This window comes from Mytilus galloprovincialis, chromosome 1 (genome assembly GCF_965363235.1).
Source record: "Mytilus galloprovincialis chromosome 1, xbMytGall1.hap1.1, whole genome shotgun sequence".
Taxonomy (NCBI): Eukaryota; Metazoa; Mollusca; class Bivalvia; order Mytilida; family Mytilidae; genus Mytilus; species Mytilus galloprovincialis.
Genome location: NC_134838.1, coordinates 73,686,429 through 73,702,763, shown reverse-complemented (window position 1 = coordinate 73,702,763; position 16,335 = coordinate 73,686,429). Strand labels below are relative to the sequence as shown.

Genomic DNA, 16,335 nt, shown 5'->3' with positions numbered 1-16,335 from the left:
TTTCTATGGATAACAAAATTTATCAACTTATTCTCAGTGATTTGAAGCTCTATCAACGACTTTCTGTAATGCTGTCGTTTTTTGTTGTTGTTGTTGGTATTTTCTCATTGTGTGTTCCTTTCTATATTAAATTTGGTTTGGTTTTTAAAATGTTTTCATTATACAGTACTCCTTTCAAGATATGAATTGCTGGAAATAAAAATTACCTTCTTATTCTTTTTATTTAATTTTTCATTAGGTAAACAGACGGAAAACAGTAATGAAAATGAGTATGCAAATGTTAATATCGCTGCAACATTAGATGAGGAAGATGTCACTCTTACACTAAAAGACAGAAAAAATATCGATTTGCAAAGAAACGACAATGAGGATGAAAACGTGTATAATAATGTTAATAGTGAACATGATGTTTCCAAGTACAATATACTAATTGAAGATCTGAAAGATGCTATAAATGAGAAACAGAAGGAAGAAGGTTTCAAGAAAGAGTATGAGGTAAATTATGTAACCTGGCAGGGTTTGCTTTTGATGAATGCGATATTGTATGTTCTCTGTGAATCGGACAAGTGTTATTTAGTTTGTTAATTTTCTATATACTATTAAATAAATCTAGCATGGAGATAAAAAACGAAGTGATCAAATTGTAAGTGTATTCTGTAAGAAAACATTCGAATGTCAACAAAGTCTTTCGCTAAGAGAAAAAAAAAACGGAATAATGTTTTAAATGATGCTATCAAAATAATGTGAAATATGCTGACAATTCATATCTCTGTTTTTGTTTCTTTTCAGATGCTACCTAGAGGGCTTGTGTATGCTCATGTTGAAGGTTCAAAAGAAGAAAATAAAGTAAAAAATCGCTTTCTCTCAACATGGCCGTGTATGTAATAATTAATCATAAATAATGATAGTTTTGAAAATTAAAAAAAAACTGTTGACAAATAATTTTTAATTTCAGATAATAAGATTGGGAAACAAAACATGAGCAATTCATAATAGTTATCAAAGATACCATAATTATAATTCTGTACGCCAGACGCGCGTTTCGTCTACATAAGACTCATCAGTGAGGCTCATATCAAAATATTTATAAAGCTAAACAATTACAAAGTTGAAGTGCATTGAGGATTTGAAATTCCAAAAAGTTGTGCCAAATACGGCTAAGGTAATCTATGCCTGGGATAAGAAAATCCTTAGTCTTTCGAAAAAATCAACGTTTTGTAAACAGGAAATTTATAAAAATGACCAAATTATTGATATTCATGTCAACATCGAAGTGTTGACTACTGGGCTGGCATAAAGTGTTTTCTCGTCCATTTTAGATTTGAATTGTTATTTGTTTGTCAGTCTAAGCAATTTGTTTACAAATGATTCATTTAGATGCCAAGAATAAAGAAGGTTTTAATCACGTTGATTCATATGGCCGGTCTTAAAATGTTTTATTTTATAATTTGTAACAATGTCTTAGATTTTTTGTTTTTCATTTAAAGTTAAAAAGAAAAAAAACATACATGTAGAACATGGGAATATATAATCAACACTTAACAATTAACATGTGAAACATCAGAGGTCGGAATTTTTTTTTTGGGGGGGGAAATTAATTCAATAATAGTTATCTCTGTATTAACGTCAAACACATATTGTTTTGCAAACACCATTTCGATAAAGGTAGCCTAACTTGCAATATTTAGTCATCGATTCAAAGCGTATTTTACCTGTTCCTATTGTATTCTTTTTCTTAAAAAAATATCGACATAATTGAGCATTTCGTACTTTTGTTTAGGCACGTTTCATTTGAGTTATTTCTCTCAACGGAAAATCAAATGCGCTCCATGCACCATATCGAGATGACCCTTTTGGATTTCTACGTTTACCGTTGGTGTATTTCTGCATTGATTTGTTACACATTTTGATTGATGTTTCAACACTTATATAAGTTAACCGATTGGTTTGGAGCTGAAAATTAGTTCAAACTGAAGCGATCGCGACCACTCTTATGAAGTATTCTAATTATTTTCGATGTTGAAGAATTACAGAAATATTTGCTATTGTTTTCTACTATGAAACTACAAATTATATTTTTATGAAAAATCATAGAAATCTTTGTTTTATCATTAGGTTGTTATCAAAATATATATGATATCACTCACACATGCCAAACATATATTGGATAAGAGTATTCTCCAGATAATAAACCAGTGTATTCAATATGAGCATGACACATTCCCCATTTCAATTCTCAATTTTATGACATCTACAAATTAAAGAAAAATATTTTTTTGTAACAAGTTTTTTACAGCCTTAACAGGTTATAAATATTTTTTTCCAATTTAATTACCAAATATATTTTTTTTCTTCAAAATATGGTCTTAATACAATTATTAGTTCACGGTAGAAAGTAAGCAAATGTTCGGTAATATTCATTAGAATTATTTTTGATGTATGGGCATTATTCAATGGTATATTTTTTTTATTTGTAGATGACCATTCACGAGTTATTCTGAGAGGAAACACTAAGAATGATTACATAAATGCTAGTTACATTGATGTAAGTATTTTAAATTATGTTTTTTCTTATATTTCATCGGTTTAAGTTTGTATACATGTCTGTAGTTAAATTTAGAGCTTTAAAAAAATTGGTTGTTTTCAATTGTAATGGTAAAATATAATTACAAAATAAGAGGACAAATTGATTGTTAAATTGAATAGATCTGAACAGAAACATATCCAATATTATGATTTTGACCCCGCTTTGTTCTAGATGACACATGAGACAAACAAATTAAACTTCCATAGAAAAACAAATTGTCATTTCCAGACACATAATTCTGGCTGCTATCCGACAGCTTTTGTTTATTTCCAAATATAAGTTGAATATTCAGGGCATAAATCTGTTAAGTTGGTGTGAACATAAATTTGCTATTAGTATATAAAAGACCTTCACACTGATCAAGTTTTTTACGTGCCAGACCCAATATCACCATCAAAAGGAAGACATGTTATCCTACATTTAACTGATTCAGACTCCAAAACCACCTAGCTTTTACGCCTACGAAATGCATTATCTTTGTGTCGAAGCAGCAAATGCAATAATCAAAATTACAGTATCAATTCATTCAAGGTCTAAGACGGATAAACAATTTACCAAACAAAACAGACGCAAAGAAAAACACATCATGTTGAAATAGAACATGTATATGACCATAATGAAATAAAAGAAGGACGAAAGATACCAGAGGGACAGTCAAACTCATAAATCGAAAAATAAACTGACAACACCGTGGCTAAAAATTAAAAAGACAAACAGACAAACAATAGTACACATTACACAACATTGAAAACAAAAGAATAAGCAACACGAACCCCAACAAAAACTAGGGGTGATCTCAGGTGCCTCGGAAGTGTAAGCAGATCCTGCTCCACATGTGGCACCCGTCATGTTGCAAATAACAAATCCGGTAAAAAGTCTTAATTCAGTAGGTCATATTCATGAAAGGGAATGGGATAGTAGTTACGACGTAAGGAACATATCCGATATCATTTGCGAAACAGTTATTCCATAACGGTCAATCAACTCGTGATGGCGTCCGTAAAATTTACGAAGGGATGATTTCAGCTTCACCATTTGGAACTCTTGGTTTAATAGCTTCCTTGTAAACAGCAACCCTCTATCAAGAAAATCATGATAGTAAATGCTAGCACTGGAATAGCGTATCAGTTTGGAGATGTATATCAAGTATGTAGGTGCTGCTGGAATGTTGCTACTTAGAAATGGAAAGTTCACAATTGGAAAGCTTATATCATCTCTTTTGTCGTTAAGATTTGTTTTCAACCGACCCTCATTGTCAATTGTCATTTGTCAAAAAAAAGGCCGACTTAACTGTATCTGTTGAATCCTTTATCTCTAGTTCGGTGGGATAGATGCGTTGAACATAGTCACCAAATTTTGAATTATTTAGTGAAAGAACATCATCTTTATAGCGAAAAGTAGAGTTAAATGATATTGCTAACTACTTATTATTCTTCCTAAGAAGTTCCTGTATGAAGTCAGCCTCATAATAATAAAGAAACAAGTCGGCAAAAAATAAGGGGCACAATTAGTTCTCAATGGAATGCCGACAGTCTGTTGAAAAACACGTCCTCCGAACGTGACAACTATTAAGGTTCTCCATCGAATTAAATAGTGCATACTTTTGTGTGTTGTTATTGATAATTAAATTTTTGGAAGTTAACAACGATGATAACTAGTTTAGATTCCTTTCTCTTTACTATTGCAGAACTTTGAAAATAAAAAGGCATACATAGCAGCACAAGGTTTGTAAAAAAAACCTCTCCATTCTTTGTTATTTTCTTTGTATTATAAAGATTTCCAGATATAACTATCATTATTTTGTTGTAAACATTTTTTACTCTATTCGTTCGAACTGTGTCCATAAAATATTTTACGTATTTGCAATTTAACTGTATATTCGGTAGATGTTTGTAGATTTATTATTGCTATAGTGTAACAAGTAAGGACATCTGATTCCAAATTGGTTTTCACTGATAAATGATTATTTTGTTTATATTCATGTTCTCACTCAAGCATATCAGTGCAAATAAATAAACTCAGCATTTGTGTAATTGTTATTTAAGATGTTTACAAATTCTCATTGTCTATATTTTCTTGGACAACCAAAACGTTACTTTTAAAAGGCTCCTCACACACTATTCCCAGAATAGCACCTACATGAAAATAGACCAAAAGTCAAATGAATAACAATGGTAGATTTATGAAAGTACAAAAAAACAACTGCTTTGATAAAAAAAAAAGCAAAAAAGGATAAACGTTTACACTTTCTTTTTTTTAAATTCAATCGACTGTTTCCATTATTAATACGATATCAAAACATGATTTTTTAAGGTCCTAAAAGGGTTACATTGAGAGATTTCTGGCATATGATCTGGCATGAGAATGTTGGGAAAATAGTGATGGTAACACAACTAATAGAAAATCAAAAGGTACCAAACAGTTAACCCAATTATATCATCTTACCACTGTGCCTTGAAATAATTTTAAAAAAGGTATTAGCTTTGAAAAGTGTATTTGAAATATTTATATATTTAATGATCAATTAAAAACGAATTAACTTTACTTTTACTATAATTATTTAGCAAAGGATGTTCATTTTATGAATTAAACAAAACAAAACAAAACGAATGAATATTTCATGATACCAAAAAGTCAAAATCAAACACCTTTTTGGTTGTATGTTTATTTTTACCAATTTCTTTTCTTCAGAAAAAATGTGAACAGTATTGGCCTGAAACAGTTTCTGAACCACTGGTAGTCAACAACTTCAAAGTAACAATGACTGAGGAAAGGAGGTACACATTTTATGTGTACAGGTTATTAACTGTGTCGCTTATAAACTCTACGGTAGTTGTATTATTATATGTATTACAGCGCTAGATTACATAGAAAGGGTTAAATAGCACAGCGAATATGTCGAATCACTCGACAAATATATCTCGCAGCCCATTTGTGTTCTATTATGTGCATGATTATTAGCTGCATAACAAATGAATAGAGGTATATTTGAAATAGCTTATATTGGAACGTCTTTTAATATGCAAATGCCTATGACAAATAATCGTGATTTTAATTGATTTTTTTTTAAATGGAAAATTGATCGGTTAAGCATTGGCTGACTAGCCAAATTGTTAAATTGGTTGTTACACTAAATTTGGAATAAATGGCACTGTTAGGTTTTTGATACATTTGGTTACAAAACCGGAAGTAATAAAAGATTTAAACTCTGACATCTTGCATAAGAATTCAGTTGTTTTAAAAAACAAAATATACAAAAACATAAAAATTGTAAAATAGCAGCTCAACACCACATGAATGTGTTTTGGTCTTCAATATACAGCTTGTTACTCGTCTTATTTGCATTAATAAATTTCTGTTTTATCCCTCTCGAATAAGGTTACTTAATGTTGATATCAAGTTTCACGCTCTCAAATATGGTTAGGTTATTATTCTACATGAAAACGGGGTTTTCAGTATACAAATAAAGTTCAAACTTCACACTAGGTTATATAGACTTATATAAAATTAAATATACCCTTACCTTTTTTTTTATTTTATCTTTTATGTGTTGCTGCTCATACAAATAAATGTTTTTTTTTCTTTTACTTTAGAATGTGCAGGAAAGAAAAATTCACCATTTTCATTTCATTCAATGGCCAGACCACGGTGTTCCCGACAGCATCAAACTTGTACACTTTTACAGAAAAGTCAAAAGTCAAAAATGTAATTTAAAAGGACCAATGGTTGTACACTGCAGGTAAATATGTAAGGAGAACAATTTGACTAATATATATGATTAGTTTAAAGTATATTTATCAAATACCATATAAAACCATATTCCTTAATTGGGATATTGATAATTTGAGAAATATAATTGGAATAATGCATTCAATATTGATATGTAACAACAATATCTGCTACAAAACACTCAAAATCGTTATTGTTTTAGTTTTTACATACATTTATATTTTAAGTTATAATTTGTTAATTATGATGAGATTCAAGCTACTTATCATTTTCTTAGCGCTGGAGTTGGAAGGACTGGGACATTTATAGCTACTGATGCATTATATCAGCATGGACAGAAAGTTGGTTATGTAAATGTTATGGAATATATAGAAATGATGAGGAAAGACAGAATGAATATGGTTCAAACATACGTATGTATCATTCTTGTAGAAAGAATATTAAAGTTTGAACGACACCCAAAAAAACTGATGGTTATTATCACTCGCTATTGTGTTGTTTTTATTATTAGAAGCAATATGACTTGCATTATTCATTAAAACATGATTAAAGGGGAACGTCAAAAATAGCAACTTCAACGTACAAAGTCAACCATATAACTAAAAAATACAGAAATGTTCATCAAACAACATCTCCTTAACCATATAATGTAATGAAATATCATCAATAAGAAGATAAATCAACATCATAGAGTTAATACTTGCGCTTTGTTCAATAATAATTAATTGCAAGACCCGAACGACAAAAAGTTTGATCAACAAAGGTTAAAAAGCTTGTAGACAAACAGCTATGTTTAGATGATGGTAAAAGAAATATATAGAGCGTGTCTAGTTGCTGTAACTATGCTATCATAGCAATGGTAAAAACATAATGTTCATCATATAATATACAGTTCTAGTTTAATGTTAAGGCTGAATCTTTCAGAACCCTACACATTATTCAAAATCAAAATAATGTTGAATATGTATTATTGCAATTGTAGGAACAATATGAGACAGTCTTTGAAGCCTTGTTAGAACTGTTTACAGTACCAAAAACGTCTATTCCGAGGAATGATTTCTGTCAATACATTTTGGACCAAGACAAAAAGACCATCCCGCGAAATCAGAAGTTGTACAAAGTAGAATTTCAGGTAAGGTTTCGGATGAAACAGAGAGAACATGTTGTTTTAATTCAAGACATAAAATGTTCTACATGCAGCTGGTAAAACTTAAACAAGGTTCTGTAAAGTATATTCATATTCATTCAATCTAAAAACAAAATTTGAAGATTAATTCTCCATGGACTTAAACGAGATGATCTTGTGGTAGCGTAGTTTGCCTCGGGTGTTGGCACCACAAGTCACGCAGCATTTACGATTAAGAGCAAAGACCTGTATGCCCGATGTCAGAAAAATGTGTCCAGTAAGGATTACATGTTTTCCTGCAGACTGTTGTAAATTAGCAGATTGAAGGTCCTTCTCAGCGTGAAAATCAAGTACATAGCAGGATTGATGACCATATTATATAACCTAATCCTCGTCTTGAATATGCATTTGATTTTGCTTTAACAGCAAGCCAGATACCTACCCTAAATGGACACATATTTGTAAGAAGGTGCGGTATTATAGCCAATGAGACAGCTCTCCATGCGGGTCATAATGTGTAAAAGTAAACATTTATAGATCAAAGTATGTTTTTCAACACGCAGCCTTACCTGACACCGAACAGCAAGCTATAATGGGCCACAAAAATTACTAGTTGAAACCATTCAAACAGGGAAACCAACGGTCTTATCTATACAAAGAATCAAAAAACAAGAATTCATATGAGTAAATGTCTTTGCATACAATCTTTTATCATTTAAAATAACTTATGTTTGATTTAGAGATTGGAAACCCTACGACCCTTGTTTTCATCATCAGCATTTACTGCAGCAACATTAAAGGAAAATATATCCAAGAATTCAACAAAGAATATACTTGCACGTACGTTAATCGTTATATCTGGCGAGCAATTGAAAACTTTTTACACGAAAAAATGTTATTGTATTTTCCATGTTGAATGAAATATACAATCATATATTTGAGAATATTTTGCTTCTTTCGATTATGTTATCTGGTTGACCGAAGCACATTTAGTATGAAACCCGGAAACGGTGTATATTAAAATGTGCGCACATTCAATGCTTTTAAAACTATATAAAGTTATACAACGAAGCATTCAATTCTTATAAATATGTGTTAAAATTAAAACCATGAATGTAATATTTATACTTAGTTTTTCATTTGTTATTTAATTCATTAATTTAACGTTGTTATTATTAGTATGTGCATTCGTATCTACTGTGCTTAATATATAATGTCAAGCTGGAGTGTCTTGCAGTTACTATCCGTCAATTAAAATTACAAAATTCTAATGAAACATTATAATGTAATTATCTAAAAATGACAAAAGTTATATGCTACAAATATAGCCAATCAAGAACCATAGAAGGTAACACATAAATAGTACGAATAACTGGAGTTGAATTAGATATAATTCATTACTAGTTTGACTCATATTCATTAAAAATTGGTAATTATAGTACAGTTCACATTATACCATTGCAATTTAGTTCACATTTGTCTACATATAAAAAAAGAGTGTACAACACTAGGAATATGACAGTAGTTTTCCATTCATGAGATTTGTATGAACTTTTGATTTTGACATTTTATAAGAGACTTACCGTTTTACATTTCCCTTGGAGTTCGGTATTTTTGTTTATCTTAATTTTGGCATATCTAAACCTTAGTTGACAACATGTATTTATTTACATGCATTGCATCCAAAAATAAATAGAAAGAGAGTATAATCAATCGTTGTTCACAAAATCACCGTATGGATTAGAGTCGTACATTCATTGTATATTTACCCTCTCTTTGGCTTAGTTATTTCTATATAAATGAAACTTTCGGTACCTGCATTACATATCTTGTATTGATTTCACTCTGTTTTAGATGACAGGTATAGACCATATCTTATGTCATATGGTAAAACACGTAGTGATTACATCAACGCTGTGATTATACCAGTGAGTGACATTTAACATTGTTGAACATACTTTATATCATTGACGTATCAGACAACATATCAAAAAATAAAATGACAATGTTAATATGATTTATAACTGTAACCAATGTGATTTATAAAGATACGTTAATATGGTTATCATTATGAAAAAGTCTGATTTCTTGAATGACTTTTTTACTTATAGATTTTTGAATTGAAGAGTACAGCACGAAAAACAGTTCAAAACAATAAATTGCTGATAAAATTGTCGATTTTGATGCTGATCAAGTAATTTTGACTGTAAAGAAAAAGCAATGTTATTAAGACACATGCAATAATTTTACCGAACAACAGTCAAGCTACAAACGTTTCATAGTGTGTTTTCTTGCGTACTCTCTCTTTAAGGGGACATCTGATTTACGTCCTAAATTTAATCAGACGTAGTTGCGTTTTTATACAAATGCATCCTGCACAAAAAAAGGATGATAACTTTTACAGATTTTTTCTGCCATAATACCGCTTGAAACTATTTTTGTAGTTTTATCTACCTTAATCTTACTGTCACACTACCAAAACAGATGCAAAATAATTGTTTACATTTTGGCAAATAAAAACAAAGTATACTTCCCCTATTTCATTTCGTGTTCATTATAACGTCATTGGTTCATTGACAGGGATATGCAGATCAGAGTAAATTTTTAGTAACACAATGTCCTTTGGAAGGGACTGTTGTTGATTTCTGGACAATGGTATATGACCATGACTCAAAAGTTGTTGTATTATTGGACCAGCTAAACAAGGTAAGATATGTTCCTCAATTGACAAGGGGAGAGTCCCGTTCCATCTAAAAGTAAAAATATATCTAAACTTTGAAAAATTCATTACAGTGGAAACCTTCTTAAATACTATACGTTTTAGTTTTTTTTAATTAAAAAAAATTAATCATTGACACAGCATCCACGATGGTCTGTATAGAGATATATAAATCAATGTTATCAAAGACAAAAAAGTGTGAACTTCTTTAGCAAATATTGCTCAAACTAGTAGTATTTCGACTTGTATATTCAAACAATACCTTTCAATTAGCCATTCATATTTTAATGAATAAACAAATTATTCAAAGAAATTTTGTGTTTTTTCATAGAAAGGTCAATTGTGGTCAGGAAAAAATGAAGTGTTGGAGTTTGAACATTTTTCAATTGTGCAAGAAAATGCATCCAACCCAGAACAGCTCCAGCTGACTTTACACTCTAAGGTAAATAGGATGGTTACAAATAAGATCTATTCATTAACAATTTTTAAGTTAGGAACAAAATCACCACACAATGTTTTACATATAGACGAGTATGGCAAAGTGTGCATATACCTCTAATCAATGTAGAAAAAACACATTTGTCTGGAACAATGATCAAGAATGAAGATTTTCTATACGCCCGTCAATAATTTGACGGGACGTATTATGGTATACAAGTGTCCGGCGTAAACATGTCGAACCGTAACTTGAGAACGACTCATTCAAATTTTATGAAACTTAATACAGTTGTTCCTTATGATGGTCAAACGATCTGTATACTTTTCGGTGAAAATAAGATTAACACTTTTTGAGTTACGGGACTCAAGGGGAGGTGCTTTCACATGTCGCGCCGTATCTCAAAAACGATTTATGATGATAGCTTAAAACTGTACACACTTGTTTGTTATATTAATTTTAAGATCTGTATAATTTTTGGTGATGATTCAAAATTTTATTTTTGAGTTATTGAATTTTTTGTAAAAAAGGGGGATTGGGTTTTTACATGTCACGCCATATCTCAAAAACGATTTATGATTATTGCTTAAAACTTTACACACTTGTTAGTTATATCAATCTAAAGATCTGTATACTTTTTGGGTTTGATTCAAAATTTTATTTTAGAAATATTGAGTTTTTTGTAAAAAAAAAAGAAAGAGGGTGCTTTCACATGTCACGCTGTATCTCAAAAACAATTTATGATTATTGCTTAAGAATTTACACACTTCTTAGTTATATTTAACTTAAGATCTGTATACTTTTTGGTGATGATTCAAAATTCTATGTTAGAGTTATTATTGAGTTTTTGTGTTAAAAAAGGTGGGTTTTAACATGTCACACGGTATCTCAGAAATTATTTATGATTATTGCACACAAGAAGACGGGCGTATCATGCACTCATGGCGAAGCTGTTTATTAAAATAGGTTGTCTTCAAGGTTTAATACAAATAGACAAGAAGATGTATGCTATCCTTCATTTGAAACAGATCATGAAACGACAAAAATTACTGAAGAATATATACCGTCTTCAACAATAAATAAGATACACAATATTGCATCCCAAAATGCTATAATACATCGTGCATCGTGATATTACTTAACAAGGTTTATGACAAAGAACAGACCCATGAATATGTCCTGAACTAAAAACCGGTTTGGACATTGTGCACTAGATCAGTTTATGTCATTTCTACTTTAGCACGTTTCTGATGTTGATCTGTTCGGAAGTACTAAAGAATAGTTCAGTAACCGCCAAATCTTTAAAAATAAAAAGATTAGAACTTTTCCAAACTTAATTGATGCGTTACACGTTCATTATATTAGCCTTTTTGGGTTATGTAACAGTTCAGTGACATGTCTTCTTATATCTGAAGTCAACGTTTTTAAGTCATATATTAAGATTTCCACGAATTGAATATGTATTTCCTTTGTTAATTTATGACCAATATTTATTTTCTATTTATTTCAATAATCGTTCTTTTACATTTCTATAAGATCGATTGTTATTAACATCCTGTATACATTTACCCAATAAAATGAAATGGTAAGAATCTTATTAAATAGTAAAATCACAAAAATACTGAACTCAGAGGAAAATCCAATCGGAAAGTCCATAATCACATGGCAAAATCAAATGACAAAACACATCAAAAACGAATGGACAAGAACTGTCATATAAAATATTAATTTAGATTATAATGATAAACTGGATAAATTTCCGTATGTTAGTCTTTGAAAACATTCATTCTCTCTATCACTTCTCTTAGAAAAAGGAACACAGGAAAATTACTGTTTTTACGGCACCTAAATTGAACGTGACAAGTGATGCAATGCTTCCATCAGACATTTTACTTGATCTTCTGAAAACTGTTAAAGATTGCTGGGAAGAACAGAAAGGTTTTATTACTGTTGTAAGCAGGTACGTTATTGAAATGTTAAGTTGTTCTGTTGCTTTATTTTAGTCTTCTACAATGAAATGCCAAATAAATAAATAAATATGCAAAACCAAATTTTCTAGCCAAACATTGATTTGTCAAATATACAATAAAGCCGTGATTGTAAGGATGGAAATAAAATTTAAACACTGTAGAATTCAAAATTGTAGAACATAAGTTAAGGGACTCCTTTATGTGATATGTGATGAGTTTAAATGACGGGAATAGGCTGACTTGCACTTTTAACTTATACTGCCATTGGCATAATATGGATCTCAGGTTGTGAGAAAAAAACATCTAGAATCTGCTTAAATTTTTGTAATGACCTTTTAAGGAGCTTTTGAAGTCTTCTATAAAAGGAAAATTGGGTGAGGTGAGATGGGACCAAATATTTTACCCTGAATCAAACATTTGTCATAGGAAATATTATAAGGATTCCGAAAATCTTACAAAAATTCATTAACCTTGCTTGACTACATCCTTAAGGTATATATGTGTTGAATTATGTATCGCTATGCTTCTGAAATTACTATAGCTAGTTTTGAGCACTATTTTAAATACAGTAATTATCAAGTTGGTTCACATGTGACTATTACCGTTAGCATTTTATAGAGGAATATGATAAAAAGAGTCACGGTTTCCACGTGATAATTGTTGCTCTTTTCTAATATATATATTAATATGAATTATAATTTTAATAAAACTGCAACCGTCATTTTTTTCATTTTCTACATAAGAAAGTGCATGTACGAAGTCAGTAATATGACAGTATGTTTCTATTTATTTGATGAAATTAAGCATTTGATTTTGTCATTTGATTTCAAAGATGTCCGTTTAAAATTTTCCTTGAAGTCCGATATTTTTTACACTTTTTGTTTTTTACTTTTTTACCTTCTCTGAACAATAGAATAGTGAATCTTGATTGAATTAGATATATTGTAAAGCATGATTCCCTGCAATTAATGCACGACTGTCCAGATAGGCAGATTACAGTCATTCCAGTTAAATTCGATTAAATTCATATAGAGAAACCTATTAAATAAAATACTACCAATAAAAAATAGTATCTTTTATTTTACAGCGATGGTTGCACTAAAATTGGACTGTTTGTTGCGCTATATCTTTCCTTCGAAAAAATGGAGATAGACGATGAAGTTGATATTTTTCAAGTTGTAAGGGCAATGCAAGTTAGACGTCCTGAACTTTTAACGGAATTAGTAAGTTTCCCTTATTAAATATTATGTTATAACATTAACGGTGCTTGTATTGCACTATACCGGTATGCGCTTCCGACAATTATTATCTCTTGAGTGAAAGTCGAAGTCAAATCATTTGACAATTTAAACCTAAAACAAACAATGATCAGCTGATAAAACTACAATTAATTTAAATAGAACAATTTCCGCATTGCTCATGCCAGTACTTTGTACTTAGTGGTGCATATAAGCAAAGTTTCGATACAGTGGTATCATTCTGGTAATATTTCTGATACCAACTTTAATTGCGCCACATATCTCTGCAGTGTTATTTGAGGTCAACTATTTGGAAGTCAAAAACCTTATGCAAAACATTTTATAATTACAGCAAATTTAAATAGATATATTGTACTTAAATAATGTTGAAAATATTCTCAAAACCTTGAATGAATCAAAATGTTGTTTCCATCATATCATGATTTTTTAATTATTTTTTTTTGCAGGAGGAGTATGAATATTGCTACAAGTGTATCAAGGAATATTTAGAAAGAGACTCGCTGTATGCAAATATTTAGTAGCGTCCGTGTTTATTTATTTGACATTAACTTTAGAACGCATACCTGTACATACTGAACTGTTATAACGAAATAAATGTAAATGGTAAAAATACAAAGAAAATTATATTTTCATGACTTTGTGGATACAGCAAATTGTTAGTTTTTCGTATCCATTATTATACGCCCGTCGTCTTTTAGACGGGACGTATTATGGTATACCGTTGTCCGTCCGTCTGTCCGTCCGTCTGTCCGTCGTCCACACTTCGGACAATAACTCAAAAACACTTTCACCAATTTCCATGAAACTTAAGTGAATTGTTTATATCTATTGACGTAAGCTCCCTTTCGTTTTTTTTTAATTTCAGATTTTAAGTTTTGGATTTAAGGGGCTTTATTCATAAAAAAGGGGGGATTTTCAACACTTCGGACAATAACTCAAAAAGGCTTTCACCAATGTCCATGAAACTTTGGTGAATTGTTTATATCTATTGATGTAAGCTCCCTTTCAATTTTTATAAATTTCAGATTTTAAGTTTTGGATTTAAGGGGCTTTATTCATAAAAAAAAGGGGGATTTTCAACATTTCGAACAATAACTCAAAAAGGCTTTCACCAATGTCCATGAAACTTTGGTGAATTGTTTATATCTATTGATGTAAGCTCCCTTTCGTTTTTTTTTAATTTCAGATTTTAAGTTTTGGATTTAAGGGGCTTTATTCATAAAAAAGGGGGGATTTTCAACACTTCGGACAATAACTCAAAAAGGCTTTCACCAATGTCCATGAAACTTTGGTGAATTGTTTATATCTATTGATGTAAGCTCCCTTTCAATTTTTATAAATTTCAGATTTTAAGTTTTGGATTTAAGGGGCTTTATTCATAAAAAAAAGGGGGATTTTCAACATTTCGGACAATAACTCAAAAAGGCTTTCACCAATGTCCATGAAACTTTGGTGAATTGTTTATATCTATTGATGTAAGCTCCCTTTTAATTTTTATAAATTTCAGATTTTGAGTTTTGGATTTATGGGGCTTTATTTATAAAAAAAAAAAGGGGGGGGGGATTTTCAACACTTCGGACAATAACTCAAAAAGGCTTTCACCAATGTCGATGAAACTTTGGTGAATTGTTAATATCTATTGATGTAAGCTCCCTTTCAATTTTTATAAATTTCAGATTTTATATTTCCGTGTTATGAATTTTTATGCTTAAAAAAGGGGGGATTTTCCAATTTTGGGACAATAACTAACACTTTCACAAAATTGTTTGCAACTTTGATAAATTGTTTATATCTATTGACATAAGCTCCCTTTCCATTTTTATAAATTTTAGATTTTACGTTTTCTTAAGTAATGAATTCTTATACTTAAAAAAGGGGGATTTTGAAACTTTGGTGAATATATTAATGTAACATCCCTTTTGATTTGTATATATATTTCTAGTTGATCATATAAATTCATTTAAAGCATAAAAGACAAGTTAAAAGAGCAACGGGCGTATCATGCGCTAAAGCGCAGCCCTTTATTGATAAACATTGTCTACAATATACATCTATGGTATTATTTTAATTAATCGGAAAACAGATATAATTTAATGATCGTGTTAGTGATATAATTGTGTAAAACTCTAAACTAGTAAATAAGTATAATCATCAACCTTGAATGACCTTGGATATCGAAAATTTGTATTCATATAAAGTAAAAATTCAAAAGTCTACAGATCAGTCAATGTCAAATTGCAAATTGGTGAAATTGAATATCAAAATTATATTCCAGGGTTTTTTCACAGTATTACATGTTGCTGAATTTAGAAAAAGTGTGTGTCAAAACTTTGGCTCATTGCAATCCCTTTTTAAAATATGTAATAGAAATTGTCACTCAACAGAAATTAATGAACATATGCAGTTGGTATGTTTCTGTACAGTATTGTATTGTGAATTTAAATGCTCACATAACTGATCATAATCTATGCACAATGACGAGAAAGAATACTCGTAACTCATGAAATTT

At 30.4% G+C, this 16,335-nt stretch overlaps 1 protein-coding gene across 1 annotated transcript; it reads left to right on the top strand.

Annotated features, from left to right (window-relative positions):
- Positions 1 to 238: 238 nt before the first annotated feature.
- On the top strand, positions 239 to 14,918 carry LOC143083466 (receptor-type tyrosine-protein phosphatase alpha-like). Its single transcript, XM_076259737.1, has 16 exons — positions 239 to 495; positions 790 to 877; positions 2,478 to 2,545; positions 4,275 to 4,311; positions 4,901 to 4,998; positions 5,279 to 5,416; positions 6,181 to 6,326; positions 6,594 to 6,729; positions 7,299 to 7,448; positions 8,183 to 8,282; positions 9,297 to 9,370; positions 10,023 to 10,148; positions 10,493 to 10,603; positions 12,406 to 12,557; positions 13,655 to 13,790; positions 14,273 to 14,918. Exons 2-16 carry the CDS (start codon positions 790 to 792, stop codon positions 14,342 to 14,344), a joined length of 1,632 nt encoding a protein of 543 aa, XP_076115852.1. The 5' UTR covers positions 239 to 495; the 3' UTR covers positions 14,345 to 14,918.
- Positions 14,919 to 16,335: the final 1,417 nt, after the last annotated feature.